The 15,951-nt window shown below is 39.6% G+C and overlaps 1 protein-coding gene across 1 annotated transcript in view; it reads right to left on the bottom strand.

Annotated features, from left to right (window-relative positions):
- ecpas (Ecm29 proteasome adaptor and scaffold) overlaps positions 1–15,951 on the bottom strand; it is a 78,826-nt gene that overhangs the window by 29,400 nt on the left and 33,475 nt on the right. Inside the window, exons 18-24 of the mRNA XM_052019562.1 lie at positions 14,871–15,043; positions 13,342–13,443; positions 9,531–9,654; positions 3,313–3,458; positions 2,830–2,884; positions 2,094–2,208; positions 1,473–1,541 (exon numbers count right to left, since the gene is read on the bottom strand). Of these exons, the coding sequence (XP_051875522.1) occupies positions 1,473–1,541; positions 2,094–2,208; positions 2,830–2,884; positions 3,313–3,458; positions 9,531–9,654; positions 13,342–13,443; positions 14,871–15,043 (784 nt within the window). The remainder of the gene's footprint in view (positions 1–1,472; positions 1,542–2,093; positions 2,209–2,829; positions 2,885–3,312; positions 3,459–9,530; positions 9,655–13,341; positions 13,444–14,870; positions 15,044–15,951) is intronic.

Below are 15,951 nucleotides of genomic sequence, written 5' to 3'. Positions count from 1 at the left end.
CAAGAGTGAAACAGAAAAAAATTGGAATTGATGATGAGAAAGGGAAAGACAGAAGAAAACAGGACAAACAAAGATGTTTTTACTCAATCCCAAAAGAAAACACATCCAACGTATGGTGGGAGTAATTCTATGTTACAACAGTGATAACACTTCATTGGTTATGAAACATTTTGAGATGCCCTGAAAGGGATGTGAAAGGCGCTGTAAAAATGCAAGACTTTGTTTCTCATCAGCTACTTAAGACATAGATTTACTTTCTGCCTTTCAATAAAATGAATTTAAATTTGTGCTCAGTACAATTCACAGAATCTTTTCATTTACTTCCAACTTCTAATGCCTCTTTCACTGGTTACAAATGTAGATATTAATTTTTGTCTCCCTATTTCTTATTTCTGTTCTGGCAAAATGGAGCAATAGATGCACATTCTCAAGCTTTTTTTTTAAAAGGTATGTTACGATAGCTTATAGAACTCACAAAATGCTCACACTGGCAATCTGCATTAAATCACAACCTGCATTTTAATCAAGTCCTTTTAATATGGTACATTTGTCTTTCCTTTTGATAGCTTCCATCCACAATCCTTATTTTCAAACTCTGGTGGTCCAAATAGGCATGTTCATTGTGTGCTTGTACTTCAGTTTATAATACAAATATTTCAAGAAGAAAATGCACAAATTCCAGAAGATAATTTTCTTATTTATACATATTTTCTTTCAGCAGACTTGGGGCTATACTTCTTGAAACATTACTTACCTTTCAAGAGTTCCACACTGCATGGTGATTGGCCAAGTTCATGAAATTGTAAACAAGATCAAGTTGATGTGTAATGTTTTTCCTCTTTGGGAAAATTTGTTTGGAAGCATTTCAGTTAAAATTAGGAGTAAACCTGTTTCTCTCTCAAACTGGGAAGGGCTGAACTGGAATTTTGAAGCTAAGGGAATTTGATCAGGCAATCAGAATGTTATTTAGGAAATTTTACAAGCAAGATTTTCCAAAAGAACTAATAAAATAGTAGATGATGCAGTGCAGTTATTTAATGCTATGGATAATCTTGAGGAAATTAAAACATTAGGGGTCATAAATAAAAGGTTACCAGTAAATTAAACAAGGAATTCAGCAGAAACTATTTTCTCCCAAGAATGGCAAGAACATGATACTGCAGGGATTAGTTGAGTTGAAATACATGGACATAATGGAGAAAGGAACAGAAAGATATGATTACAAAGTTGGATGAAAAGTGGTGGCATGTAAGCAATTTCACAGGGCAGTTTTCTGTGCTGCAAATTCTAATATTTTTATGAGAATGACCAACAGAAATTATTCAAAACTGAATTCCACATGGAAATTTGCTTTACATGAATATCGTTCTAATTAAACGTTATAGAAATGAAACTCTTCTGAAAATATCATCCCATTAAATGTTTCATAAATATGCAGATGTTAGTAAATTATAATTCCCGGTCATTCTTACCCATCAGGGGTTTTCCCCATTGATCCTCCTTGAAATAATTCAGTATTTTCTGACAGATTCTGTTTAACCCTATAAGAAGAATCACAGATTTCCCATAATTCAACAACAATATTTATTGCTTAACATCACTAAGCATTTTCTGCTCATTATAACATTGGTAAGTGTGGGAGTCTACAAGGAACAAACAGTACTCTTCAGTGATACTTTATTGAAGGCAAAGCACTTTGAAATGTATAGTCATGAAAAGTGATATACATTAAATCCTTTACTTTTTGATCTTTTACTATTAAAAATGATTTATATATTACAAATAATTATTTGTAAAATGTCAAGATCCAAAAAAGCATTGTAAAACAGTAGGAACTATTAAAGGTTGCCATGAACTTCTCTATGGCTATGTTGCACGTCCTCCTTCAATTTGTTATTCATTCTTAATACACAACATGCTGTCCTTATTAAATGGATTTTGAAACAGAAAAAAAACACAACAGATGATAGGTTATTGCATTGGCAAAATTAATATGACTAATCCAATACATTAAACTTTGTTGAAGTCCTTAGCATCGATATCAGATTGTAGAGCTTTCTAAAATTTCGACCAACTGGAGGAGACATTCTTACCGTTTTCCTGTCATAAGCGTTTCCACAAGCAGTGACACCAGCTCCTGTTGATCCTGCTCACTGCCTAGTTCATATACCAATCCAAGACCTTTAGAAGCCACATCCTGGCTAAGCTCTACAAAATTAAGCAAAAAAAATAAACCAGGAAAAAGTTTCAACTTGTTTAATGTATAGATACAATATTTCTGATCAAACAACTGTATTCCATTAAATAATTTGTTGACTGTACAAGTGGTTTGCCTGGTGCTAATTTCTGATATAGAACTTTCTTCATTGCTAGGTCTTGTTTTGATGGTCATACTTTTCTGTAGTGCCCACTGTACCATCTAAATTAAAATACAGATGGTGTCTCATAGTTAAAGGCATTTCCACTGCTTTTTAAGATTTCAATTCTCATCATATCTTTAAGTACTTAGTGATGCAATTATTTGTTCACAAAATTTAATAAATTGAATATAAACATTTATTTAAACAAATATTTTACTCATTACTTTAAAAGTTTTAATTCAACTTTGATGGCAAGCAAATAATAAATCTTTATTTTGTATGTTATTAAATGTGGAAATCTGAAGCATATTTCTGACTTGCAGGTATAGACAGTGATGTCAACTGAATTGATTCAGTAAAAATATACACATTATGGACAAGAAAGTTAATGAGTCATAGAGACTTGACAGTTTATATTTAAACCCAGTATCCTCTGACAAGGGTCAGATTAAAACTCAAGCAAACTTACCATCATTTTCTGATAAAACTGAGATGAATGCGCCCTGAATTTCTTTTAAATGATTCTGTAATAAAATTATATGAACAACCCATCAGAGTTTGGAGAAATTATTTAAAAGAAAATCTTTTTATAAACAAAACTTTGACATGTAATAACTTTTCTAACAATAATTTTGGCATGACAAATGATGCCAATAATAAATCAATTTCTCATATGGAATATTATTTCCACAGAACAAATTTAATTAAAGCTTTAAAAAAAGAGTTCAGTATTGAAAATCTTTTTTAATGCAAATACAGGTACATTTTTATCCAATTCCAGTATCTTCACTTAATTCAAAAAGATGCCTGTATCATACACCAATATTTTTTTGTCAAAAAGGTTCCATTGCACTGCATCCAATATTTCCATTGTTAATTATATTTTCCTATGCATTCAGTAATTATGGACGCTTTACAAAATTTTCATTTGAAAATAAATTAATACGCTTACCTTGATCTCCTTGTGTTGACTCAGTTTTTTCACCAGTGACAAAAGCCACATACAGGAAGCCTGACGGACATGGGGATTAGGACTAACAATGTATTTCTTTAGGATTTCATCCAGAACCCATGGAACCACATCGTTTACTTTAATAGCTTCAGGGTTAAAAAATAAAGACAGTTGAGTTGAAGAGACATATCCAATTTTCAAACCATGTGAATAGATCCTTCTTTTGAAAAGAATAAAAGCCACTGGCTGAACCTTATTGCTGGTGTAGCCAAACTGAAGTAAGCACCTGACTCAAGCGCACGCCCAGGGCTTGCTGACACGTCAGAGAGCTAAACTTGTCAATTTGCCCTGCTGTGGGATTCCCTACAAATCCCAACAGCACAGCCTTTGAGGGGAGGGGGAGGAGGAGTGGGGGGGGGGGGGGGGGGGGGGGGGGAGGAGGAGAGGGGGAGGAGAAAAAAAGTCATCTCAGATCCTCTGTCAAAGAATATCTGGCAAAGAATCCAATACTTCCATTGATTTCACTAGGTTCCTAGGTCTGCAGATTAGGAGGTGCATGTCAAAGTGTGTGCATGTTTTTAAATTGTTCATTTTAATTATTTTTAAGGTTTTTCCATGTTTTTAATTTTCCCAATCTTTAAAATGTGTTCTTTAAAAATATTTAAAACCTGTAGAATTAAATTTGAGCTTTAACAGAAAGCAAAGCTTCTCCCCACTTTGCCTGTCTCAATGCTTGTCAGGGATGTTCTGGGACAGGAATGCTGCACAATGCCATCTGGTACCCAGTCCTCATTGCAACCCTGCTTTCAAGACTGTGCGAGGGCCCAGAAGGCCAGTGGGATAGTTAATATCTTTGTATCTAATCCAGGAGGATGCATGGAAAGTATTATGCTCAAAATTTAAATGATGCTCAAAATTCAAGAATAGCAACCACTACAGCTGAATTGTCACCTTTGCATTACTTGAGGAAAGATGCTGAATTGAGACAACTTCCCAATGCAATTGTGAATGTAATATTTTCAAGCATTAGATAACAATGTGTGTTTTCCAAGTACTATTTCAAGAGCAATTTCTGAACAACCAGTTTCCTCTGGTTTACTTGAGCAGTACCAATACTAGAAATAACTGTATTTGGTGCAAAAGTTATTCAGGAGAATTTTCTTGCTTTAGAATTTTTCCTGTCCATGAGTCTACATTAGAAATATTTGACAGTGTGATATTTTACCGAGTACAAGTCTGATAATCTAGTCATCAGGACAGACAGGAGCACAATAAAAGGGTAGGAAGGACCATTAGTTTAAACTGCATTTATTTCAATGTAAGAGGATTGACAGGTAAGGTGGATGAACTCAGGGCGTGGATTGGCTCTGGGAACTGGGATATCATAGCCATTAACAGAAACAAGGCTGAGGGAAGAGCAGGTCTGGCAGCTCAATGTTCTGGGATACAGATACTACAGGCATGACAGAGGTGCAGGTAAGAGAGGAGGGGGAGGTGCCTTCTTGATGAAAGAGGACATAACAACGGTCCTTAGAGAGGATATTCTTGGGGGATCATCCAGTGAGCCCATATGGGTAGAACTTAGAAATAGAAAGGGGATGGTCACTCTGGTGGGATTGTATTATAGGCCCCCTAATTGTCAGCGGGAATTGGAAGAGCAGATAAGTACAGAGATTGCAGCTAGTTGTAAACATAATAGGGTAGTATTAGTGGGAGATTTTAACTTCCCTAATATTGACTGGGCCAACCATAGTGTGAAAGGCTTGGATGGAGTGGAATTTGTGAAATGTGTCCAAGCAAGCTTCCTTCATCAATATATAGAGGGATTTACTACAGAGGGTGCAACACTGAACCTCCTCCTAGGGAATGTAGGGCAAGTGGCAGAAGTGTCTGTTGCCGAACATTTTGGGTCCACTGATGATAATTCGACTAGCTTTAAAATAGTTACAGAGAAGGATACGGCTGGTTCACAGGCTAAGGTCCTGAACTGGGGTAGAATCTATTTTGGAGCCATCAGACGGAACCTTGCAGTGGTTGATTGAGTGAGATTGCTTGCAGGGAGAGCAGCGTCTGCCAAGTGGGATGTCAAGAGTTTAGGGCCTGCATGTTCCTGTTAGGGATGAAGGGCAAGGCTGGCAGTTTAGGGAACCCTCGTTGACAAAAGATATTGAAGCTCTGGTTAAGAGGGAGGCATACTTTGTGCTTAAGCAATTGGGAACAAGTGAATCTCTTAATGACTACAAGAAGTGCACTAAAGAGAGAAGTTAGGATGGCAAAAAGAGGACATGAGAAGGATCTGGCAGGCAAGGTAAAGCAAAATCCCAAGAGATTCTGTAGGTATATTAAGAGTAAAAGGGTGGCTAGGGCAAGAATAGGTCCCATCTGTAAATGGGTGAGATTTTTAATAGATATTTCTCTTCAGTTTTTACTGTGGAGAAAACAATGGAAGTTAAGGAAATGGGGGAAATGAATGGACCACATACAAATTAGCAGGGAGGAGGTATTGGAGGCTTTAAAGTGCATTAAGGTGGAGAAATCTCCAGGGCCTGACCTAGTGCATTCATGGACCTAGTGGGAAGATAGAGAAGAAATTGCAGATACCCTTGCAGAGATTTTTGCTTCATCTCTGGCCACAGGTGTGGTTCCGGAGGACTGAAGAGTGGCTAATGTGGTACCATTGTTTAAAAAGGGTAGCAAAAACAAGCCAGGAAACTACAGGCCAGTGAGTCTGACATCAGTGGTGGGTAAATAGCAGGAGGGGATATTGAGGGACAGGATCCACCAACATATAGAGAGACAGGGTCTGATTTGGGACAGTCAGCATGGCTTTGTGCGTGGGAAGTCACGTCTGACAAATCTTGGGAGTTTTTCGAGGAGGTAACCAAGAGGATAGATGAGGGTAGGGCAGTGGATGTTGCCTATATGGACTCTAGCAAGGCCTTTGACAAGGTCCCTCATGACAGGCTAGTCTGGAAGGTCAAATTGTATGGGATCCGGGGGGAGATCCAGGGTGGCACAGTAGCGTAGCGGTTAGTGTGACACTATTACAGCACCAGCGATCGGGGTTCAATTCCCATCGCTGCCTGTAAGGAGTTTGTACATTCTCCCCATGTCTGCGCGAGTTTCCTCCAGATTTTAAAGTTTTAGATAGTGGATTGGATTCATAATTGGCTCAGTGGTAGGAAGTAGAGGGTGATGGTCAAGGGTTGTTTCTCAGACTGGAGGCCTGCGTCTAGTGGTATGCCACAGGGGTCAGTGCTGGGACTGTTGTTTGTAATTCATATGAACTATTTAAATGAGAACGTACAGGTATGGTTAGTAAGTTTGTGGATGATACTAAAATAGGTGGTGTTGTAGATAGTGTAGAAAGTTATGAAAAATTATAGGGGGATCTAGATCAGCTGGGTATGTGGGCTGATGACTGGCAAATGGCTTTCAATCCAGATAAATGTGAGGTACTGCATTTTGGGAGATCAAATCAGGGTAGGATTTGTACAGTGAATGGTAGGGCCCTGGGAAGTGTTATGGAACAGATGGATCTAGGAGTGCAAGTGCATAGTTCGTCCAAAGCGGCATCACAGATAGATAGGGTGGTGAAGAAGGCATTTGGCATACTGGCCTTCATCAGTCAGGGCATTGAGTACAGGAGTTGGGAAGTTAGGATAAGATAAGAAATGCATTGCAGTTATATAAAATGTTGGTGAGGCTGCACTTGGAGCATTGTATACAGTTTTGGTCACCCTATTATAGGAAGGATGTTATTAAACTAGAAAGGGTGCAGAAAAGATTTACCAGGATGTTGCCTGGACTTGGGGGCCTGAGTTACAAGGAAGATTGCGTAGACTAGGACTTTATTCCCTGGAACGTAGGAGATTGAGGGGTGACCTGATAGAGAGAGGTGACAGATGAGATTTCTTTATTAGTCACACGTACATCGAAACACACAGTGAAATGAATCTTTTGCGTAGTTTTCTGGGGCAGCCCGCAAGTGTTGCCACGCTTCCAGCACCAACGTAGCATGCCTACAACTTCCTAACCTGTACATCTTTGGAATGTAGGAGGAAACCGAAGCACCCGGAGGAAACCCACGCAGACACGGGGAAAACGTACAAACTCCTTACAGACAGTGGATGGAATTGAACCCGGGTTGCTGGCGCTGTAAAGCGTTATGCTAACCGCTACACTACCATACCGTGCATGTGTAAAATCATGAGGGGCATAGACAGGGAGAAAGTACATAGCCTTTTTCCCTGGGAGAGAGTGCTAAAAAAAAGAGGGGTTCTAAAGAGGGCATAGGTTTAAGATCAGAGGCAAAAGATTCAAAAGGGTCATCAGGGGCAGCTTCTTCATGCAAAGGGTGGTGTGTCTTTGGAATGAGCTGCCAGAAATAGTGGTTGAGGAAGGCATTAGCAACATTTAAAAGCCACCTAGATAAGTACATGGATAGGAGGGATTTCGAGGGCTATGGGCCAAATGGGACTAGCTCGCTGGGCAACACGGTTGGCATGGATGAGTAAGGCCATAGGGCCTGTTTCCATGCTGTATGACTCCAATCTGGCACCCTTGGGACACTGGTGGTGCTGGACTAGCAGATTTTTTGGACTACTGGATGTTACTCCTGCTAACACACATTTATTTCACTTCTTTGCTTACATGTTACACAGTAGTATAATAAACCTTCCAGTTAACTTGGCAAGTTTAAAAGGTGCAGGAAAAATACAAGCACTCTAAACTGGATTATTGAGATTTGTATCAACAATGCCTATAGATCTTTGCTACATGTGACCCTACAAAACAACTGAATTGATGAGGGATAAAAGAAAACAAAATAGTTTTTAGGAATCACGTTTATTTAATGCCTTCAGCCTTCACAGCAGTACTTCACCTGCACTTCCTGACCTTTACTCATTCACAGGTCTTCTTCAAGCACTCTAACCAGACTCTGTTCCCTCATAGTCAGAACTGACTTCCTTCTTCCCTCCCATAGGGACATCTAATTCCCACTACTCTTCCCAAAATTTCAGCTACTGCTAGCTTCATGTTTTACAGCTCAAATGGGCCACATGAAGATGTTTCCTTTGTGCCTCCAATTCTGAAATAAGCTATACCTTTAGAATTGAACATCCTTCTAAACCTATTTACAAAAGTGCCTGGATTTGTCCCATTAGTACACCAGTTTCAGATCCATTCTGGTAGCCAACTTTGTGCAATATGAACACAATTGCGACAGGACAGTGTTTGAAGAGTACATTATGTGAAAGTTGTTACGTAACAACATATTAGAGAAAGAATACATACATCCATAGACTATGTAGATTTTGTGTAGAATAAGCTGTTTGTGCTTCAGGGTTTTGGTTAAGCTGGGCAAAGAGATTAATACTGCTCTAATGTCAGAGCACAAAAGTTTATACAATTCTTCAAACAAAATAATTGAGTTCTCTCTCATCTCTTCCCACTTATTGAACCTCCAATGGTGATAATAAAGGGTTCATCCAAGATGATTCTCCAAATACAAGAATTTGAAATGAGCCAACTTGCAATGTGGTTGAAATTTTTGTCACATTATCTAGGCATAATACATAACAGACTCACCACTTTAACTGAACTGCCTTTTACCAATTTGAAAAATATTATGTTTGAAATTGTAAGAATAAAATGTCTCTGCATTAATTTCTGTGTTTTGAACATCATAGGAAAAGTAAACAATGAAGTATGAAATAATGAGCCCTTTTGCCCACCTTACTGTATCATGACTTTAAATAAAATTATACATTGCACTTCTGAGCTGTACCACCACATAACATCTGTAAAGTTTTCATCAGCTAGCTACAAAATGCGAGTATTCATTAATTTGTACAGCTATATGTTATCAATGCAGTGTATTAACCTCTTCATTTTTTTGCCAAACATTTCAAGCAATCACACAAGTTAATTTAATGATAGCGTCAACATTTATATAAGATCAATTCTATTATGTCAATCAGATGCAGTGCTTGCATTACACCTTGTTAATGTGATCAAAATTTCCACTAGACTTCAAAGTGGATCATTCCAAATTCTTGTTTTGGATAATCATCTTGGAGTGAACCCTGTATTATCACCATTATTGCTTCCTCCTTACTGTTAAAAGGAAAATTGCAAGAATTTGTTATAAAGTTAACTTACTTTGAGTGCACTTGCATAATCAAGTTAAAACACACAAAACATCTGCAACTTACTATCTGGAGGTGTATATTCCCCTTCAGTAATCACCCACAGATCACGAGCTGCCAGTGAGCTCGTCCCTATTGCAGCATTGGTGATTGCTTCTCCAACTGTGAATTGCAGCTCTATTTGCTTTGCCTAGGAAGAAATAAATTTACATCCATCATTTAAGGTTTCAATTTCTAGGGATAACTGGGGGAAAAAAATGGAATTCAACAATGCCTGTATTACATTTTGGACACAACAATTCTTTGTTTGGGCAAGAGTTGGTTAACATACAACTCTATAGTTATCCTTAACATAACTGCGCGAGATTTCATTCTCAAGACTTACCACAAACCCAGCATGTAAAGGCATATTTCAACTGAACCATGACACTAGGGCTTGCATTTCCATAACACATTTCAAGATCTCAGAAGAGCCCAAAGCACTGGAACCTTTTCACGTGTTGACTTCATGTAATTTGAACATACAAATTCAGAGGAGTAGATCACTTGGCCACTTGAGTCGACTCACCATTTAACTAGATCATGGCTGATCTGTTTGTACCCTCTCCTTCACATTCTTGTCCATCCAAAGATAACCTTTCACCCATCCCCTTGCTTATCAAGAATCTATCTACCTCTGCCTTAAAAATATTTTAAGACAATGCTTTAAAATCTCTGAGGAAGAGAGTTCCAAAGATTCACGACACTCAGGAAAATAATTGCCTGATCTGTCTTCAACAGATGACCCCTTATTTATAAGTAGTGAAAATGTTCTCTCCACATCTATCCTGGCAAGACATCTCAAGGTTTTCCATATTTCATTCAATTCCTTATTCCTAAATTCCAGCAAGAAATAAGTCTACCTTGTCTAACCGGTCCTTTTAAAACAATTTACATATTTTAAGTATTGATCTAATAAAACATCACTGAACTACTTCCAATGTAATAACATCTTTCCTTAAATGAAGAGACCAATACAGAACAGAGTACTCTCAGCAATCCCCTGTATAATTGAAGCTCAATTTCCCTATTTTTATATTCAATTGTCCTAGAAATAAACAATAACATTCAGTTAATATTCCTAATTACTTAATATACCTGTATTCTAGTCTAGGACACTCAGATTCACCTGCATCTCAGAGTTCTGCAATCTCTCACCATTTAGGTAATATGCTTCTTTTTTTAAATTTGTTTCTGCCAAAATTGACTAATTGCATATTTTACTACATTTGTTAAAACTTCACCCATTTACTTAACAAATCTAAATCTCTATTTTAGCCTTCTTACGATCTCTTCGCAAGTTACTTTCCAAGTACCTTTGTGTCATCAGCAAACTTAGCAACCATATCTTTGGTGCTTTCATCCAAGTCATTTATATAAATTGTAAAAAGTTGTGACCTCAGGACTGTGACACAATATTCAGTATATCTGGCCAACCACAAAATACCCAATCAATCTTAGTTTCTCTTAGCCAGCCAATCTTCCACCTATGCCAAATGAAGGTAATATAGTAAGCAATTGCATGCAACAAGCTACCACAAAGAGCAATGGAATAATGTCCAAATGCAATGAAACTGCATTAATCCAACAGACTCTGGACTTTGGTAGTGCCGGATTGGCAGATTTTCCTGACTATTAGATACTTTAACTATTAATACTGCAACCAGAGGAGGCAACACACTATCGCTGTTACACAACCGTCAAGAATGCCTACTATGCCATCCTGCACCCGCCTTTGACAAGTCCGATCACCTGGCTGTACTTCTAATCGAGCATATAGGCAGAAACAGAGGACTGCAGCACCAGTGGTAAGGATCGAAGGTATGGTCAAGGGAGGTGGAAGATTGTTTACAGAGTGCCTGGAATCAGTGGACTGGACCATATTCAGGGATTCATCCTCGGATCTGAATGAATATGCCACAGCCGTCACTGACTTCATCAAGCCCTGCATGGATGAGTGTGTGCCTTCGAGAACATAGTCTTCCCAAACCAGAAGCCCTGGATGAAGCAAGAGATTCGCAGTCAGCTGAGGGCTAGATCTGTGGTGTCCATGACCGGCTATCCAGAATCCTACAAGAAGTCCAGGTATGACCTACGGAAGGCCATTGTGAGAGCGAAAAGGCAATTCCGTGTGAAGGTAGAGACACAATTGGATGCACGACAGCTGTGGCAGGGTTTGCCTGCCATTACTTCCTATAAGGCGAAACCTAACAGCATAAATGGCAGTGATGCTTCACTCCCTGATGAGCTCAACGCCTTTTATGCATACTTTGAAAGGGAGAAGAGCACTACACCTGTGCAAATTCCCACAGTATCCGTCGACCCTGTGATCTCTGTCTCAAGAGGCCGATGTCTGAACATTGTTCAAGAGGGTGAACCCTCACGAGGCATCAGGCCCTGATGGTGTACCTGGCAGGGTACTGAAAACCTGTGCTGACCAACTGGCTGGAGTATTCAAAGACATCTTCAACATCTCACTGCTGCATTCTGAGGTTCCCATGTGCTTCAAAGGGGCAGCAATCATTTCAGTGCCCAAGAAGAGCAGGCTGAGCTACCTCAATGACTACTGCCTGGTAGCATTCCCATCTACTGTGACGAAATGCTTCGAGAGGTTGGTTATGGCTAGAATTAACTCCTGCCTGAGCCAGGATCTGGACCCACTGCAATTTGCCTACCGCAACAGGCCGACAGCAGATGCAATCTCACTGGCTCTCCACTCTGCTTTGGAGTACCTAGACAACTGCAAGACATATATCAAGCTACTGTTTATCGATTACAGCTCGGTGTTCAACACCATCATTCCCTCAGTACTAATAACCAAGCTTCAAAACCTGAGCCTCTGTACCTCCCTCTGCAACTGGATCCTTGACTTCCTTAAAGGGAGACCACAGTCAGTGCGGATCAGCAATAACATCTCCTCCTTGCTGACAATCAACACAGGCGCACCTCAAGGATGTGCGTTTAGCCCACTGCTCTACTTTCTCTACACTCATGACTGTGTGGCCAAGCACAGCTCAAATGCCATCCATAAATTTGCAGATGATACCACTGTTGTTGGTAGAATCTCAGATGGCAACGAGGAGGCTTACAGAATGTGATAGATTGGATGGTTGAGTGGTGTCGCAATAATAACTTTGCACTCAATGTCAGCAAGACCAAGGAACTAATTGTGGACTTCAGGAAGGGGAAATCAGGAGAACATACACCAGTACTCATTGAGGGGTCAGTGGTGGAAAGGGTGAGCAGCTTCAAGCTCCTGGGCATCAACATCCCAGAGTATCTATCCTGGGTCCAACACATTGATGCAAACACGAAGAAAGCATGCCAATGGATCTACTTTGTTGGAGATTGAGAAGATTTCGTACGTCACCAAAGACTTCTACAAATTTCTATAGCTGTATGGTGGAGAGCATTCTGACTGGAGTCTCCATACCAGGCTGTGATGCAACCAATGCACAGGATTGCAGGAGGCTGCAGAGGGTTATAGACTCAGCCAGCTCAATCATGGACACAACCCTCCCCACCACTGAGGACATCTTCAAGAAGCAGTACCTCAAAAAGGCAGCATCTATCAATTTTTCCAGCAAACCCAGTAAGTTTAAAGGCAACGTGGGAAATGAAGCCCTAGTGATTTTAAAGGGAGCACAGGAAACAGGTCTCAGGTGAGCTTAAAGGGAACATGGAAAACAGAGACTCCAGCGAGTTTAGAGGGAGCAGGAATACAGGCCCCCTGGTGAGGTTAAAGGGGTCATGGAAAACAGGACCCCAGTTAGTTTAAAGGGAGCATGGGGAACAGGGCCCTTGGTGAGTTTCTACAAATGCTGAATAAAATGCTTACCTCGACAGAATCCATCAATCCTTGTAAGAGTTTCTTTTGATGAGGAAAATCGGCATCTCCAATAGGCAAATAACCCAGTGTCTGTACTGCCCGCTCTTTCACCTACAGAAACAGAATGAAACTATATTCCATAATCAAATTTGCTTAGTACTACTAGATCTGATTAATGCTTTAGTACAAAATTAAACTAGTAACTCACTAAACATTTGAATAAGAACATTTGAGCTGCAAAATTTTGATCATCGTTATGTTACAGTGCATTCCTAGTAAACTATCTGTACCTTGACATTCAGTAACACAAAGCCACATCATCTGTGCATGCATCAAGAAATGAGAGTTGAAAAAAAAATTGTGAACGTAATTGTTTTTTTTGGTCACATAAATTCCAAGAGAGCGAATTTTTATTCTCTATCTCAGATATTTTGGTAGTGATTTGAGGATTCCAGAAGGGTGAATTTCCGTTACCCAAACTGCTGAAATATAGTGACAGGGCCCAACACATTAATGCAATCAAGAAGAAGGAACACCGGCAGCTCTACTTTGTTAGGAGTTTGAGGAGATACGGTACATCACCAAAGACTCGTACAAATTTCTACAGATGTACAGTGAAGAGCATTCTGGCTGATTGCATTACAGCCTGGTATAGAGCCTCCGATGAACAGGACCGCAAGAGGCTGCAGAGGGTTGTAGACTCAGCCAGCTTCACCATGAGCATAACCCTCCCCACCACCGAGGCTGTGCCTCAAGAAGATGGCATCCATCACTAAGGACCCTCAGCATCCAGGACATGCCTTTTTCTCGTTACTACCATCAGAGGGGAGGTACGGGAGCCTGAGGACCTACACTCAATGATTCAGGAATAGCTTCTTTTCCTCTGCCATCAGATTTCTGAATGGTCCATGAACGCTACCTCATTATTTTCTTTACACTATTTATTTTTGTAATTTATAGTAATTTTATGTCTTTGCATTGTACTGCTGCCATAAAACAACAAATTTCACGTCACGTCAAAGGTAATAAATCTGATTCTGATTTAGAACTGAGTTGAGGAGAAATTTCTCCACTCAGAGTGGCGAACCTGTACAATTATCTACCACAGAAGACTGCAGAGGCTAGGTTACTGAATATATTTAAGGAGGAAATAGACAGATGTCCAGATATAGATGGCATCAAGGGATATTGGGAGATGGTGAGAACATAATACTGAGAAAGAAGATCAGTTATAATCAAAGTGAATGCTGCAGCAGGTTGGAAAGGCCAAATGGCTCACTCCTATTTTTCTATATTTTTACATATTCATTGCTGTATGGTCCTGAACCTCTCATGCAACATAGACTCATTACGCAAAGATGCATCAAAAACCAAAGGGAGCAGCAAATACAGATAAGTCAAACCGTGAAGGGGAATAATTAATGACTGTTATTTGTAGAAGTGAGTGATTTGAGTACTCCTGCTTTACAATGCAAGTGGGACCTGGTGAAAGAAAAACAGCATGGTTAAAAACTGCTAGTATAAATATAAATCATTACCTTGTTGCTCTCTTTGCTTGAGGGGAGCTTAGCCAACAGGCTCTCAACTAAGCACAGCTTTGTGAACCCTGGGCCTTCATTTGCAATTGGTAAAGCACCATTCCTTCCAATTTCACCAACTGCCACACAAGCAGCCAAGGCCAGAGAAGGGGATGCATCATCTAAAAATGAAGCTGAAATATTCTTGATTAATGTGTGCACGCATATGTATACAACTATATCATACATTTAATCACAAACATATTTCCATTCTTTGAAGGGAAAGAAAATTATGGGAATAAATACCCTAAGTTATTTATAAAAGAAATCTGCTAAACAGAAAATGATGATTTATCAGTAGGGTTCCTTACATAGTATTAACATGTGCCTACATTCATTGTAACGAAGTTGATACTTTAGATCCAGTCAGGAGGGCAAATTGCTGCTTCTCCCATGCCAAGAACAATACATATTGACTGAGCAATTTGCAGACTAATCTGCATCATAAACACATACCTTACACAGTTCGAGTACATCCCTGCCGCACCGGGTCCCACTTGCCTTGTAAGGCAGGTACAAACCTCTTGCCCTACCTGTCTTACAATGCAAGTGAAACTTGGGGTAAGGAACTGGCTGGGACAAGGGGGGTTGGGGGGGGGGGGGGGGCGGTGTTGTATAGGGCAAAACGTTACACAGTATTGGATAATGCTGCATCTATGTCTGCGAACTGAATAAGATCTCTCACTAAAGCTGATTGCAGAAGCCAGGTCAGTGTGCTGGGGTCTCAGAGCCACCACCATAGCACTAAATTCATGAAAGCTCTGGAAGATGTGGTATGTTACTAATCATCAAATCTGGGGAATTCATCCTAGTTAATCCTTCTTTTTTTTAAATGGTCAAAAAGGATCATTTGGATTGCCTTTCCTGCAGAGTTTCAAAAGTAAGTGAGCTCCCTGTCAAAAACTCTGAACTTAATCATATGTCCATGGTGTGCAATATCGTAACCTATTAGGCAATGAACTCCATTCTGAGTTCAATTGCATTTCATTCCTCAACCAAAGACAACTTAAAATTTCTACTGTTATGTCTTTTAGATTTATTC

This window comes from Pristis pectinata, chromosome 7, assembly GCF_009764475.1.
Source record: "Pristis pectinata isolate sPriPec2 chromosome 7, sPriPec2.1.pri, whole genome shotgun sequence".
NCBI classification, from domain to species: domain Eukaryota; kingdom Metazoa; phylum Chordata; class Chondrichthyes; order Rhinopristiformes; family Pristidae; genus Pristis; species Pristis pectinata.
The sequence above is the reverse complement of the archived record's forward strand: the minus strand, read 5'-3'. Positions and strand labels throughout refer to the sequence as shown.